At 38.2% G+C, this 13489-nt stretch overlaps 1 protein-coding gene across 1 annotated transcript; it reads left to right on the forward strand.

Moving 5' to 3' along the window:
- The first annotated feature begins 2011 nt into the window (after positions 1-2011).
- Positions 2012-8526, forward strand: LOC139144735 (uncharacterized). Its single transcript, XM_070715459.1, has 3 exons — positions 2012-2532; positions 3422-3511; positions 8066-8526. Exons 1-3 carry the CDS (start codon positions 2448-2450, stop codon positions 8269-8271), a joined length of 381 nt encoding a protein of 126 aa, XP_070571560.1. The 5' UTR covers positions 2012-2447; the 3' UTR covers positions 8272-8526.
- The last annotated feature ends 4963 nt before the right edge of the window (positions 8527-13489 follow it).

Below are 13489 nucleotides of genomic sequence, written 5' to 3' on the forward strand. Positions count from 1 at the left end.
TTCTTGTCAATTTTGTATATATTCGATCCGACAATTCTACTTTTGATTTGGTTATTCTTTTCCTTCTACTATAACTGTTTTATTTTTAACCCATGAACGCCTTGCCGTCATAACGTTATACATATATTCATCTACACTCAATGTAGAGTTTCACCATGTGTCACGAAAACATCCAAATCGTTGAGTGTTATGAAAACATTGCCGACGCCTGAACAAACAGACAACGATCAGGTATTCAGATTCGTGAGACGGAGCCTCAGATCATCGATGAGTTGAAAGCGTATAGTTTTTCACGTATCACATTTAATCTCACAAAAAGAAGAAGAAAACACAATCGAGATTTTGCTTTCCAATTTGAGGAGCCCATTAAAGTCCATTTCGTTCCAATGTCGTTGATGATGTGGCGGATACACAAGTCTTCTTCATTCATAATTAATGTCTGAATTTATCAATAGATAAGATCGCATATGGACATATCATAATGTCGAATGGCATTAACTTCAATATCCTAGAAGTCCTCTGATTGAATGAAAGGGACATAGGTGTATTGTTAGTTATGATAGTCCGTCTACCACACCATTCATTTTATACATCTACAAGTTTGCCACCCTCTTATCCTGCGTAAGATACCGACACTTATAACGATTAAGTGTTTGCTGTTATGAATAGACAGTCCGTGCATTGTTTGCAGCCATGCATCTATTACCCTGAATATACTATATTAATTTCAATAGTTTTTGTCATAAGTCAAATATTGTTGGCTTTCTACGATAATCAAGGCTTATATGCTTGCATGTACGGTCCGTTGAATTCTGTCATGTCGACAAAGAAGTGCACGTTAATACTGTATTTTCAATATTTTTTTACTTTCAAAAAAAAATATTTGCAAAACGCCTAGGCTTCAAGTTGTCATGTCTTCAAGTTTAAACATGTAAGAATGCATGTATGCATGTTACAGATATAGATAGATAGATAGATAGATAGATAGATAGATAGATAGATAGATAGATAGATAGATAGATAGATAGATAGATAGATAGAACATACATACATACATACATACATACATACATACATACATACATACATACATACATACATACATACATACATACATACATACATACATACATACATACATACATACATACATATACAAACAGATCGACCGACCGACAGACAGACAAACGCTTGCGTTTTTGTGTGTACATTGGAATGAGCGAATGCGATGTGCCAGGCAGACAAGTGAAAGAAACTGATAATTTTAAATTTCTATTGCCCATCTAAAAATTCCTTGACATAGCAAACGGTATAGAATAGACTGGATATTCATCACCTCTCGCTATGAACGATATTTATGAGCAGATGGGAAAAATGTTCAATATTTAAAAGGACAACACTTGAGTAGGTGAATAATTTTGAATGGATTAATATTTTACGGGGCCGGAAGCACGGAAATAATCCTCAAGAATTCAGAAAATGGCGTATTTCCGTATCGTGAACATATTCAAATGAAAAGATTCGGACTGCATACATCGCATACGGTTTGTCATGCAGTATAAATGCCATTTTCATTTGATTTTAATCTTTAAATGAGACGCTTTTTAAATCTGAAAATATATTATCTTGTAGTGGAATACGACGCTTACCTCGGGATAAAATTAATATATTAATGCTACGAGGAAAGCAGCATTTGTCACGCCGAATTTATATTTTCCCTTTCCATGCTAAGTGATCAGAGCATTTAACATTCCTCTACACTTGCATTCGAGACAATTATGCCGATAAGCCATGAATAACATCGAAATATGAACGTTAATATTGAATCCCAAAGCAATCACCCTATGAACTCAGAGATATAGAGTTATTATTTCATACTAAATGAAAGTAGACAGTAATTAACTCTTCAAGTGGGAAAGCCATACCTGAGGCAATCGAAATCAATGACGTCACTCGAAAATCATGAATAAAATATTAACTGTGAACACTGCAACGCATTCAAAGTTGCCTTGACACAAAGCGACGCCATTTCACGCGAACAATACATTTATTGGATAAATCTGCATACGGAATCCAAGTTATACAGCGATCTGGACTCGAAAGTTGACCTCAGCGTGCGTTGTCAAAGGATTAGCTATAGGTTCGTACCGGCGCTTAATATATCAGCCGTGGAACGATCTCGTATTTCAAATAACCCAATTAACGCGTGAAAAAATTGCTTCTGGGTCACCGCGAGGATGGATCAAACCTGATGAAATTTCCAGGATACGGATCCCATCTGCTCTGCTGTGTTTATCGACCGGCGCGGTTAGCGGCCGCGGTGACTCAACGCTAACCGCCGTCCCCAGGACAAGCTCACCCGTTGTGCTACAAGACATCGTCGTAAAACGGGTACGCGGAGAACGACATGAGAGTAGCGGTGGGGCTGTGCTTCAGTTTCTGCGAGCATGGTGAGATCAAACACGAGAAAGATAGGTGCGACGGACGTGCAGTCCAACACAAGTTATCGATTGGCCATGCAAGAAATTGAAGGTAGGGTGGTCGGCTTACATGTGCACTTGGACTTGTTAAATTGCAAACCCAAAATACTGTATGTGCATGCTTTGTTTCAATTCCAGTGTTATATTTTTGACCTCCGTATTACTTCAACATTCGGTCAGTGAAAAAATGTCAATACGTAACTCAGTTGCTATATGGCTTATGAACCTTGTTTGCCGCATATCAAGTACAAACACGTTGTGTAAACTTTCGCTCGCTCATCACCAGGCAACGAATCACGCTGTTTACTCCAATTTAATTAAAATAATTACGAGTGAGAAGTGTATTTATAATTTTCACTCCTTCAAGCCAAGCCTAATGCGAACATTTAACTCATAACACCGTTCAACGACATCATATGCATAAATTCTCGTGTCTGTCGAAATGCCTAGTACGAGGAAAGAAAGGACGATATCAGACTTGTCGAACGCACTGTAAATTGAAGAACACAAAGTGCGATTGTATACATCCATACATACATGTATTACATACATACAATACATACATACAATACATATATACAATACATACATACATACATACATACACACACACACACACACACACACACACACACATAGATAGATATATAGATAGATAGATAGATAGATAGATACATACATACATACATACATACATACATACATACATACATACAGTGTAGTCTACAGTACTGCTGGGAAGTTTAATATAGCGTCATACCGGTGGCATATCATCGTTCAATCAGAGGTACTATCCTATATCACACATCCATTTCATTCACGCGAAGGCTTCTCTTCGTAATGCTATTCATAATGGTGATATACACATGTAGTATGTATGTCTTTTTAAGAATCACAAGTCAAGTGAGTTCCTTTCAAATGATGTCATGTTATTACTGCAGATGCTCGTTTTTGTTGGGGACTGTGTTGTGCTCCCGGATTGGTCACTGGTGTCATCGTTTGTATATACTTCATTATCTTTCTGCCTACAGGTGAGTTATCTGTGAGAACACTGTATCGTTATTTCTGAGACTTGCACTGACGAAAGCAGAGTTCGTTGAGGCAGAATCCTAATCGTGTCGTGATGCAGAAATGCAACCTCCTTTCTCTCGCTGCATCACGACGACCAAACCAATGGCTCTATTGTATTATCAACCGATTGCGACGATATGATGTACCAGGTTTACACCTGCATAAAGAAGGGCGAATACTTTGAAATGACAAGGACGAAAGTGTATAAGGTTCACTTGAAAGATAGACAGAATATACCGCGGGTAGTTACATCGCTTGCATGACAAACGGAACTCGTTTATCTGAAAGGGACATAAGCTGTAACTTGTGGCAAGTTTTTCAGTATTCTGCTTCTGTATATGAACTACCGTGTCTGACCCTAATTCGTTTGTCATGCTGAAATTTCGAGTATTCTTTTTGTCAACACAGCTTGTATGTGTGTAGTGATCATTGTTTATTGTTTACAAATGAATTCTAGTCCGGACTTGAATACAAATTTCAACAATAACAATGGAGATTATACTTATATAGGTTGTGTTGATATGCTAAATACTTGGCATTAAATTACAGTTTAGAGATTCAATGCAGAAAGTGTGGGGAAACCTCGAAACAAAGGTTCTGAAAAAATAGCCAAAAGATACAGCTTATTTGATTTTCGCGATGGTTTCATTTAATTTGTCTAAACCCGGGGTCGAATATATGCATGGTCATCCATTCATTATCTTTCAACATGTCAAACAATATAAGCAGTATCTCACATCAAACAAAATTCATGAAAAATGGCCGACTTTGTCCCATTAATTATAGCCAGTAGAAGCGAGAATGTAGACGTAATCGTCGATTTGACCTGTACAAACAACATTATTGATGGCGCGGATGGCTGCTGTTTCTCACGTACATTTCAATAATATTATAGAAATATTTGCACGTTTGGCGAAAGTTATAAATGATAAAGTACAAACAGTAATCATAAAAAGTACACTCCAACAATATCCTGGAATTAGCATTAAAATCTAACATTTCGATCAGAAGGATTTGTAAATAAAACTGTAGATGAAGCCAGACTACACATTTATATGCCTTCCTTCTTTCACTATCATTGCGATATCAAATACCACGACTTGGTAATATCCACGAGTTTACCAGGAAATTCTGCTGCCGAGTTATGTGTAAAAGGTTTAATTTTGATGTAAACGGCCTAAAAACCAGGCGACGTCTATTTGTATTATTCAGAGATGTGATATTGACCTGACACCAAACGCCGTGTCTCGACTTTAACGAGGCAAAGTGTCAACTTGGTCAACACACATACGAGGATGGCAAACATCCTAAGGTGATGACGCATTGCCTCGCGGTTAATTAACGCGAAGGTGAACTGGTTGGTTGCTAGGTGACGGTCCAAGAATATCTCGTCGTGGGACATAATTCAGACGCGATGGGGGATGACTGTGCAATCAGAATAACTAGGGAAAGAGTTGAATTCGTACGTGCAAAGCTATTTGTTAAATATGTGTCACCATAATGATGATAATGATGATGATGGTGGTGGTGATGATGATTGCTCTCATATTAATTCTTCATCCGTCTTTCGCTCAGATCTGTGACTGCCCTGCATTGAGATTCTAGTGTACGGTGGCCCTGCATGAATTTAAGTAATGAAATAACCACAACCAAAACATAAGATCCCATCAGGACTGAACAGCGACAGCATCAGAGGGCAATGCAGAACATTTCATTTGTATTTCTCAGCTGCCGTCTTCACCTGTCTGCCATTCTTCGAGACACTATACCGAGATACCTTTGAAGACTCACGAGCTGATTGGTTTTGGAAATTACTATGGTCCCCTCCAACAGTAGGGCCAGGAAGAATAATTAAATCGTTCCTCGGAATCGCCGCTTCTACATCAGCCAATTTCGATATTTTTTGAAATTACGGCAAATACATACTTCCAGAATCAAAGCAAAACAGCAAATGCCAAACCCTGAGGAGCTTACATAGACAATATTGCAGTTGTTTTACCCTTTGACCATTTTTGTTGTGCATATTTTAAAGGTTTTTGTTGATTTTTTTCCTGGGAGCATGTAAAAATGCTCAAAATTCATTATTTTGTTCTGACAACACTGCCTGTACATGTCCTATATTATTGTAGACATTTTGTGAAATCTAGACTCCATTCATAATGCAGTAACAGTGTAAGTAGTGGGAAATTTTGCTGGTTGATAAAATGTGAAGATAATTTCGCTCGCCGCCTGTGTAGCTTTGCCAAAAGATCTGAGGAACAATAATGTGTTTTTTTCTACGGCCTTATATGGAAGACACGATATCTTACGTGGTTCATCATAATAACATTCTTTATAATATCTGGTTGTCGCCAGTTAACGCCCATAATTTTAGAGGCAGAATTTGCTTCAAGTTCTTGACAAACTTGTCATTCATCTACATCTACAAAATATCCTAAGCGTGCATAGGCAATCATTGAAAACAGTTTTGTCGCATGAGAAAGATCAATTTCACAATTTGGAATGAACATATAAAATTAAGCTCGCCAGGAGGTCAATTGGGGTCATGAACTCGAAATGGCATGTACATTTTATGTATGCCTATACATTCTGATGGCTTATGACGTCAGCATAAGACGACGGGCAGGGTTTTTCACGTAGCCACTGTAGATTGGATGATTATCTCGACCCTGGAGGTCAACCATATTTCCTACAATCATTACGACTTGACGTAATCATTAGGGCCTAAAATTTCTTATCCATTATGACTGAATGACGGCGGATGACCATTTCCTTCATAGAGTCTCGGGAGTCACAGCGTTCCTCCTAAATATAGCTGTCTCGTTCCCTCTTTATCAACATTTGGCTTTAAAGCCCCACTAGCTGTAGCTCTTGAAATTCGCTGACCTTAAATATCTTCCTAATCTCTCCTGGTTTTCTCTGAATTCGGCCTCTGAAGGTATATGGGCTTTTACTGCATTACATTAGGAAACCATTTCTTTGATGAACATTTGACAAGTAGACTCAAATTTAAACGGTCATTTTGATTTCCCGCCAATTTCAAAAAATTGGTAATATTGCAAAGGAAACAGAACATACAATGTCACAGAATACATTCACCCCTATCCATTACATTGGACTACTCTGTGCAGTTTCTATGAAAATTTCAGTGCAGATATGCACAGTATCCAAGGTTTTTGCTTTTTCGCACGGAGCTGCCATTTAATGTTTTGGCAAACATTTAATCGCAGCGTAATCTTTATTTGTTCAAAATTGCACATATAGTCCCAGCTCGTAGTTAATAATAAATGTATACACACACCTAATAAATTATTACATTCTCACAAACTTATGTTAGTTGGAAAGTAAAATCATAAAAATAATGCTTAAAGATACAGCAAGTGGAGCTTTAAGACAGGATAATATTCATTGGTACTATTTTGTTTGTTAACCCTTAGTCTGACTACGTGTCTGTCTCAGTCTGTCTCTCGCTTGCTCTCTGTTTGTATGTCTCGGTCTCTCTGAGCATGTATAACTTGTACAAGCAGTGGGAGAGGGAAACACAGCACATACTAGTGATCAATGTCAGAACACTTCATAATTTAACAGCAAAAGAACTTGGAGTATTTTACTAAGAGAATTTCAGCCGGCCTTCAAACATTGTGATACAAGGGTTCAGATAATTAAATACTTTAGTAACCTAAGCATCGTCTGTTGATTTCCCCTGAGAAATACAAACGATTACTACTTTTAGCTGGCTGTATACCGAAGTCGCCAACGAGGTTTTCATTCAATACGTTTAAAACATTGTACGAATTTCCCTGAGATCGACAACGCATTCTTGTTACTCTGACACTAAGTAGCAACAAACGCTATTCTTGAAGACAATATTTAAGAATATGGAATCGATAGCAAGATTATATATTTATTGAAAGAATAACACAAACGAAATAATTGACTTGTATAAAAACACATGTATTGTAATAGCAACAGTACCGGGGGCGCGTGATCAAACATATATCAAAGCGTAACCATGGCAACCTCGCCGATCAATAGAAATTCAAGCGCTTGTACATGTGAGTCAATCAACATTTTTGTATTGCAAAATTTACATATCGCCCTGTTTCACTTGGATATTGCTCGCCTTAGAAATGGTCAAATTGAGTGATCACAATGCTGTCTGCACACTTCATCAATCTAGATTGAATATTCAACAGTGCAATCAATAAGGGTGACACGATAGGTGATATTTTTATTGTGTTTTTAAGAGTTGTATTCATTTGGTATGGATACCGTCACGAATAGCCCAGCAGTTTTCTCGATGAACAGACATGAACAAGTGATGGAGTATGCAAAGTGTCTTCTAATTAGTTTGCATCTAACCACATTGTCATTGTTCTATCTTCAGCCGAGCGGTTTTAACTGCGATGTCTTCGCTAGGTGACTGGGTGCCCTACGTCGTGAGTTCGAATCCCATCGAGAATTTACAGAATTACTCACCGATATGTTTCTTTTCACATCCATTGCTCTGACAGGTCTCTTTCTTACGATGATTGGCGGGCGGAAAAAGTCTGACCTGATACCAGTTGGAGTTGTGGTTATTGTAGCTCCGATCATTGGATTTTTGATATTCATCTCGACGAGATGGCACAGAAACCGAGCCAGGAGGAAGTCTGAACGGGAAAGGTCTGCAAGCATCGTGGAGATAACGAAGCAGGATGATATTGTCATGGTAACTTAGTGTCATATAGGGAAGTAATGGATGGAGATGGACAGAGGAGAGAGATAAATGCACAGACGGGTGGAGATACAGACGGATTGGCCAACCGACTGACGGACAAATGTTGCGAGACAGGCTGCTTCGCGCAGTGACAGATATCTTTTATCGGTAAATGTTCGGGCTCTGAATATTTTTCAATTTCATATTAGGGATGTTGAGGTAGCCGTGGTCATTCAGCAGAAACTGTTTCTTTCATTTGAAAATACAACCGAACCGGTGTGCGGCCGTTACAAAAAATATATTAAAGTAACGGAGCCTTAAGTAATTACAGGTGGGGGTGGGCTCGGGGAATTGGGAGAGGGTCACTTGTTAGAAAACAGTTAAAGGGGGAGGGTCATTTTTTATAAACCTATCTTGGGGGGAGGGTCACTTTTGACAGAAGTTGATATTATTGCCAAATGCCAAAACTTTGATTGTCCATGTGATATTTCCTGAATAGGAAATCACCAACAAAATACGCACACACTTATAGACCGCCATGCATAGTGAATTGACATTTTGGTGAAATTCCAAAATCAAATTTCTTACACAACCACAGACTTGTAACCACTCTAGTCTAATCAAGAACAATAATCTAAATAATCAAGCATGCATAAATGCACAGATTTATCTAATTTTGTACTGAAAAAAAAATATTCATAGTTTCATCATAGACCCCAATGCATAGTGCATGGACATTTTTGTGAAATTCCAAAATCATATTTCTTGCACAACCATGGACTTGTAACCACTCTAATCACGAAAATTAATATCAATAATCAAGAGTACACAAATGCAAAGATATACCTATTTTTGTATTGGAAAAAAACTATTCATAATTTCATCATAGACACCATGGATAGTAAACCAACTTTTTAGATGAAATTCAGAAATCAAATTCTTGTACACAAATGTTTATTTTACTTCCCTATTCAAGCAAAGTACATTTAAATACATTATCAAACATATATAAAATACAGATATAGCATGTTTTGTGGGAGTAAATTGTCAATAATTTGCCTGATAGACTCCATGTATTATGATTTGATATTTTTGGATGAAGCACTAAATCAGCTACATCTTGCCTTCTTATAGTTGCACAAAATATGGTGACCCTCCCTCAAATGTATGAAATACCATATCTCTTCAAAAATTCTTGCGTGATAAATTGCGACTGTCCCTCCAAAAACACCAGCCCTCCCCTCTGTAATTTGTCCCTAACATAACAATTGAACCAATTGTTATGTAAATTAGCTGATACTGTCTTAGTTATTCCCGGGGAGAATACCGCAGTGGTTGGGGGGGGGTCAAGTTTTAGAATGTCGGACAAGGGGGAGGGTCACATTTTAGACATGAGGATAGGGGAGGATCACATTTTACGGTACAGATGTTTGCGAAATTCCCCCGGCCCATCCCCCTGTAATTACTGAAAGCTCCCTAATGGGAAAGCGGTTGCGGTACTGCCATCTAAGTAGATTCCCTTGCATGTCTGCCTTGGCTTTTGTATCAAAATGGGGAATTTGGAGTCAACATATTCCACCTTGAATGGTTTACATGATGTTCATTTATGGACGAGACGAGTTGGCGGTTGAGGGAGGCATCATCATGCACGAACAAGCAGTCCTCTACAATATCGTTGAATTTCCGTGACAATTCATCTGTGAGGAGCGATCTCTCTTCACCCACTACCGAACGCTGTTTGGATGATTACAACACAATGCTGACATAGTACGGTCAATATATTCCACAAATGAATCATAATGATGATTGTTCAAATGATAAAAACAGGGTCAGATTCCGCCATTGAACAAAGACAAAGCTGTTGGTTAGTTGCTGGAATGCAGAAATTGTATTCACTGAACGACGAATGGCAAAGCCATTTGGCTGAATGAAGTCAAGTTACGGTTCATAGCATTAACCTTGAGGCCGACACTTAGGATAGTTCCATCACACACAGTCGGAAAATTAAATTTCTTGAATGTTTTTCTGGAAAGCTATTAAGAAAACTGAACTTTTATTTCCATTATGTCACGCCGATGGATAGATATAGTCGCAGACATTCTTTTATCGGCCAAGAATCGTTACGCTCATTATGTTAATGGTTGACCTCAATAGCTTGATGCTATTATCTGATAGACGAGGCGTACTTTGGAAATTGAGTAATTGTCACATGATAGACGATTGCAATACACTTTATAGGTTATACAAATGTCACAGAGTTCATCAACACGCTGTTAATGTGATAGTTATCATTGACATGAATTCATTGTGTGTGCATGCTGGGGTCGCAGAACTTTCTGTTTCGCCCAATCTCTGTGAAGTAATGTTACAGAACAGTGTCGAGGTAGTTCATTATGATGAGAGACGCTAACTGAAGCAAACCAAATACTTTTACAATTCTTTCCGGTCTACCACTTATGGGGGCTCATTTAAAGCTCACAGTGTAACGTCTATATTTTCGAAAATAGAAAAAAAATATTATTCTCTTCAGACAGTTAAAGCACGGATGGTGTCCATTTTTATTTAAATATCTATAAATTTTGGGTAGTCTTTCCGTTATTCTAGGACCAAAATTTTGACGGTGACCCTCGATTTTTATTCTTGACATTAAAAACCGAATGGTTGAAAGATTCCTTGGGGAAGTTTGAGCAAAAGTTTATAAGTATTTCACTATCGAGGCGTATACTACCATAAGGGATAGTTCACAAAGAAATACAATAATTTACAGATGTCAAGAGATCTAATTTACATCTTTTCGGTAAATATCTACATGTGGAGACAGATAATTTTGATCGAATAGATGGTCTTGGGTCTAGTGTGTCCAAAAAGGTAAAGTGAACGCCTGTAGGAAGCGAGAAAACCTCTTTAACGAAAGAGAAGGTTTAAACTGATGTACCGGTATATGCTAACATTTCCCCAAAACCCTGTGTATTCTGATAGGGTTCAGTAATAGGTTATAGGGCTGGTTGGTTTACTGGTTGGTTCAACGCCTCAGAAGTCAAGAGAAGCACTTGCATACCAACCTCTCACTTCTCTGATCTGTCATGAGTTGTATGCACCAACTTAGACGCCATTACAAATAATAATCAGACTATCGTTGTAACTTTAAGTTTATGAAAAATACAGACGGATGTTAATTACCTGGATCGATCAGAGTAATTTGAACTGATGGGAAGTTGAGGAGAATATCGGAAGCCGATTTCCTTGGCACGCGCAGTCATATATGCACTGTCATATGAATATTTAAGATAATTTTGCCAAATGCAGAAATCTAACACGGTGCTGTTGTACCAATAGATCTTACAGCTGTATTTATATTATGCAAATATTATATACATATAAGACAATGAAGCTGAAGTCGATGTACATCTGTTGTAAATATGATCATGGTATTTGTTTTCATTGTATTCATAAATAAAATTAGAAGTCGTTTTCAGACACAATGTACAACGCTATTGTATTGCTTTCTCTGAACTGTAACCTTTGGTAATGCTTCAATCATTTTCTTCCGCAAAACAGTCAGATTTCCCCCTCTCCATTTCTTCCTAAAGTGTCTTGAAGTACCAAGTATTCGCCTTGCAAACACAACTCGATTATGTATAACATACTATTAGAATTGTGACAAATGAATTCTAGTCGGGACTACAATTAAGTCGTGGACAGTCGCACCGGATATTACACAAATGCTTACTGAGTTGATAAGTTAGACATTGGGAATTCGCCATGGATTTTTAGTCACAGAACAGAAATGACGGAACACTTGCCAAACGTTTCAGCGTATGGAACTTAAGAGCCCCTGAAAGTCTTGCAAAGCTCACAGGAGAAAATTAAGCGCATAAGACGTTCTATTAAAAAGTTGATATTAAAGCCTAATGCCTATACTTTTCTTCGCAGATTTAAAGCATTTGACCTTACTTCCATGAATACATAACCCTGTTCGAATCATTCAGTTTTCATTTGGTAGGCTGTTTATTGAAAGACCTGTCTTGAATTTTGTTGTAAATATGACAGACGATGTCTGACAACTATCCACATACACTGATACCCTTGAAATATTTACGGCTGAGAAAGAGCAACTGATGCATTTCGTCACCTACAGGTTTTTTCATATGTTTGTCTTTCAAACAAAAAAATGAATTAAAGTGTCCTTCTATAGCAGGACAGAAATATAGGACATCGTGCGCAAAGGTAGTATTTCTCCCCTCTAGATTGCACAATTTAACGCGAACTTGCTTCATCACACTGTGATGTCATGCTAGAGATGACCATCAAGGTTTGCGGTAATTTACGTCAAATTTGGTGATGCCGGGGAGGTAAAGGAGATTTCATGGTTTACGGCCGGGATGGGGGTTAGAAGAGTTGGAGGGGGATGATCCCCCAAAAAGATGAACGAGAAGGGGGAGGAGCAAATAAGATAAACAAAAATAGAGTTATGCAGATTGATTTACTGTTTCTTGGTTCAATAAAGTCATCATCCAGTAGGTATTTGATTTCTTCCTGGTGATATCTGGTTTGGTTGGATTCGAGCTATATGGATAATTTCAAATACTTTCTTCGTTGGAATATTTTGGAATATTTTCTCATGTGATGAGTAATATTATACTCCTCAAAACTAGCCATTTAAAGACAAAGCAATTCACTTCTGCCGTTATTGTTTGAGTGCACTGGTGAAAATTAAACACGAGAATGACCTGGAATTCTCGGCTGCTTTCAGTAACGTTCGGATGCATGCACACCAGCAACTAAAACTGGACGCTGGAGGGCGTCTTCTTTCGCAGCCAACTGTAATATTCTAACTTACTGTTATCAAACTTTACATCGATTAAGAGGTCATCAGGTGCCGCCAACTTAGTTGTTCGTGCAAAAAAGGTGTTCGATAGCAGTTTTTCAGCGGGCTGGCAAAATTCCAAACTAATCAGCTGGCGGGGAGAAAAAATGATACTTACTGTGGGTGGAGAAGAAAGTTCATTATTTTCAGCGGGCTGGGAGAAAAGTTTTGACAGCGGGTACCGGAAATACGTAGAGGGAGGTGAAAGCCCAGGTTGATAGAACTTGAAGGGAGATAAAGCGCTAACTTAGAGAGGAGCAATATTCCAAGGTAAACTGCTAGCTGCTCGCCCTTTTTTGCGTCGATCTAGGTTGCCTATAGGCAATGGGGAATTTCAGTAGTGGGGAGAGGGCAGTGGCGAGCTTGCATTAT

The sequence above is a fragment of the Ptychodera flava genome, chromosome 12 (genome assembly GCF_041260155.1).
Source record: "Ptychodera flava strain L36383 chromosome 12, AS_Pfla_20210202, whole genome shotgun sequence".
Taxonomy (NCBI): domain Eukaryota; kingdom Metazoa; phylum Hemichordata; class Enteropneusta; family Ptychoderidae; genus Ptychodera; species Ptychodera flava.

Bases quoted from the DNA above. Each gene is read 5' to 3' on its own strand.
- LOC139144735 (XM_070715459.1), top strand. From the start codon at position 2,448: ATGGTGAGATCAAACACGAGAAAGATAGGTGCGACGGACGTGCAGTCC. The intron at 2,533-3,421 runs GTAGGGTGGTCG...TTATTACTGCAG, and splicing joins GGCCATGCAAGAAATTGAAG to ATGCTCGTTTTTGTTGGGGA. The intron at 3,512-8,065 runs GTGAGTTATCTG...TTGCTCTGACAG, and splicing joins CATTATCTTTCTGCCTACAG to GTCTCTTTCTTACGATGATT.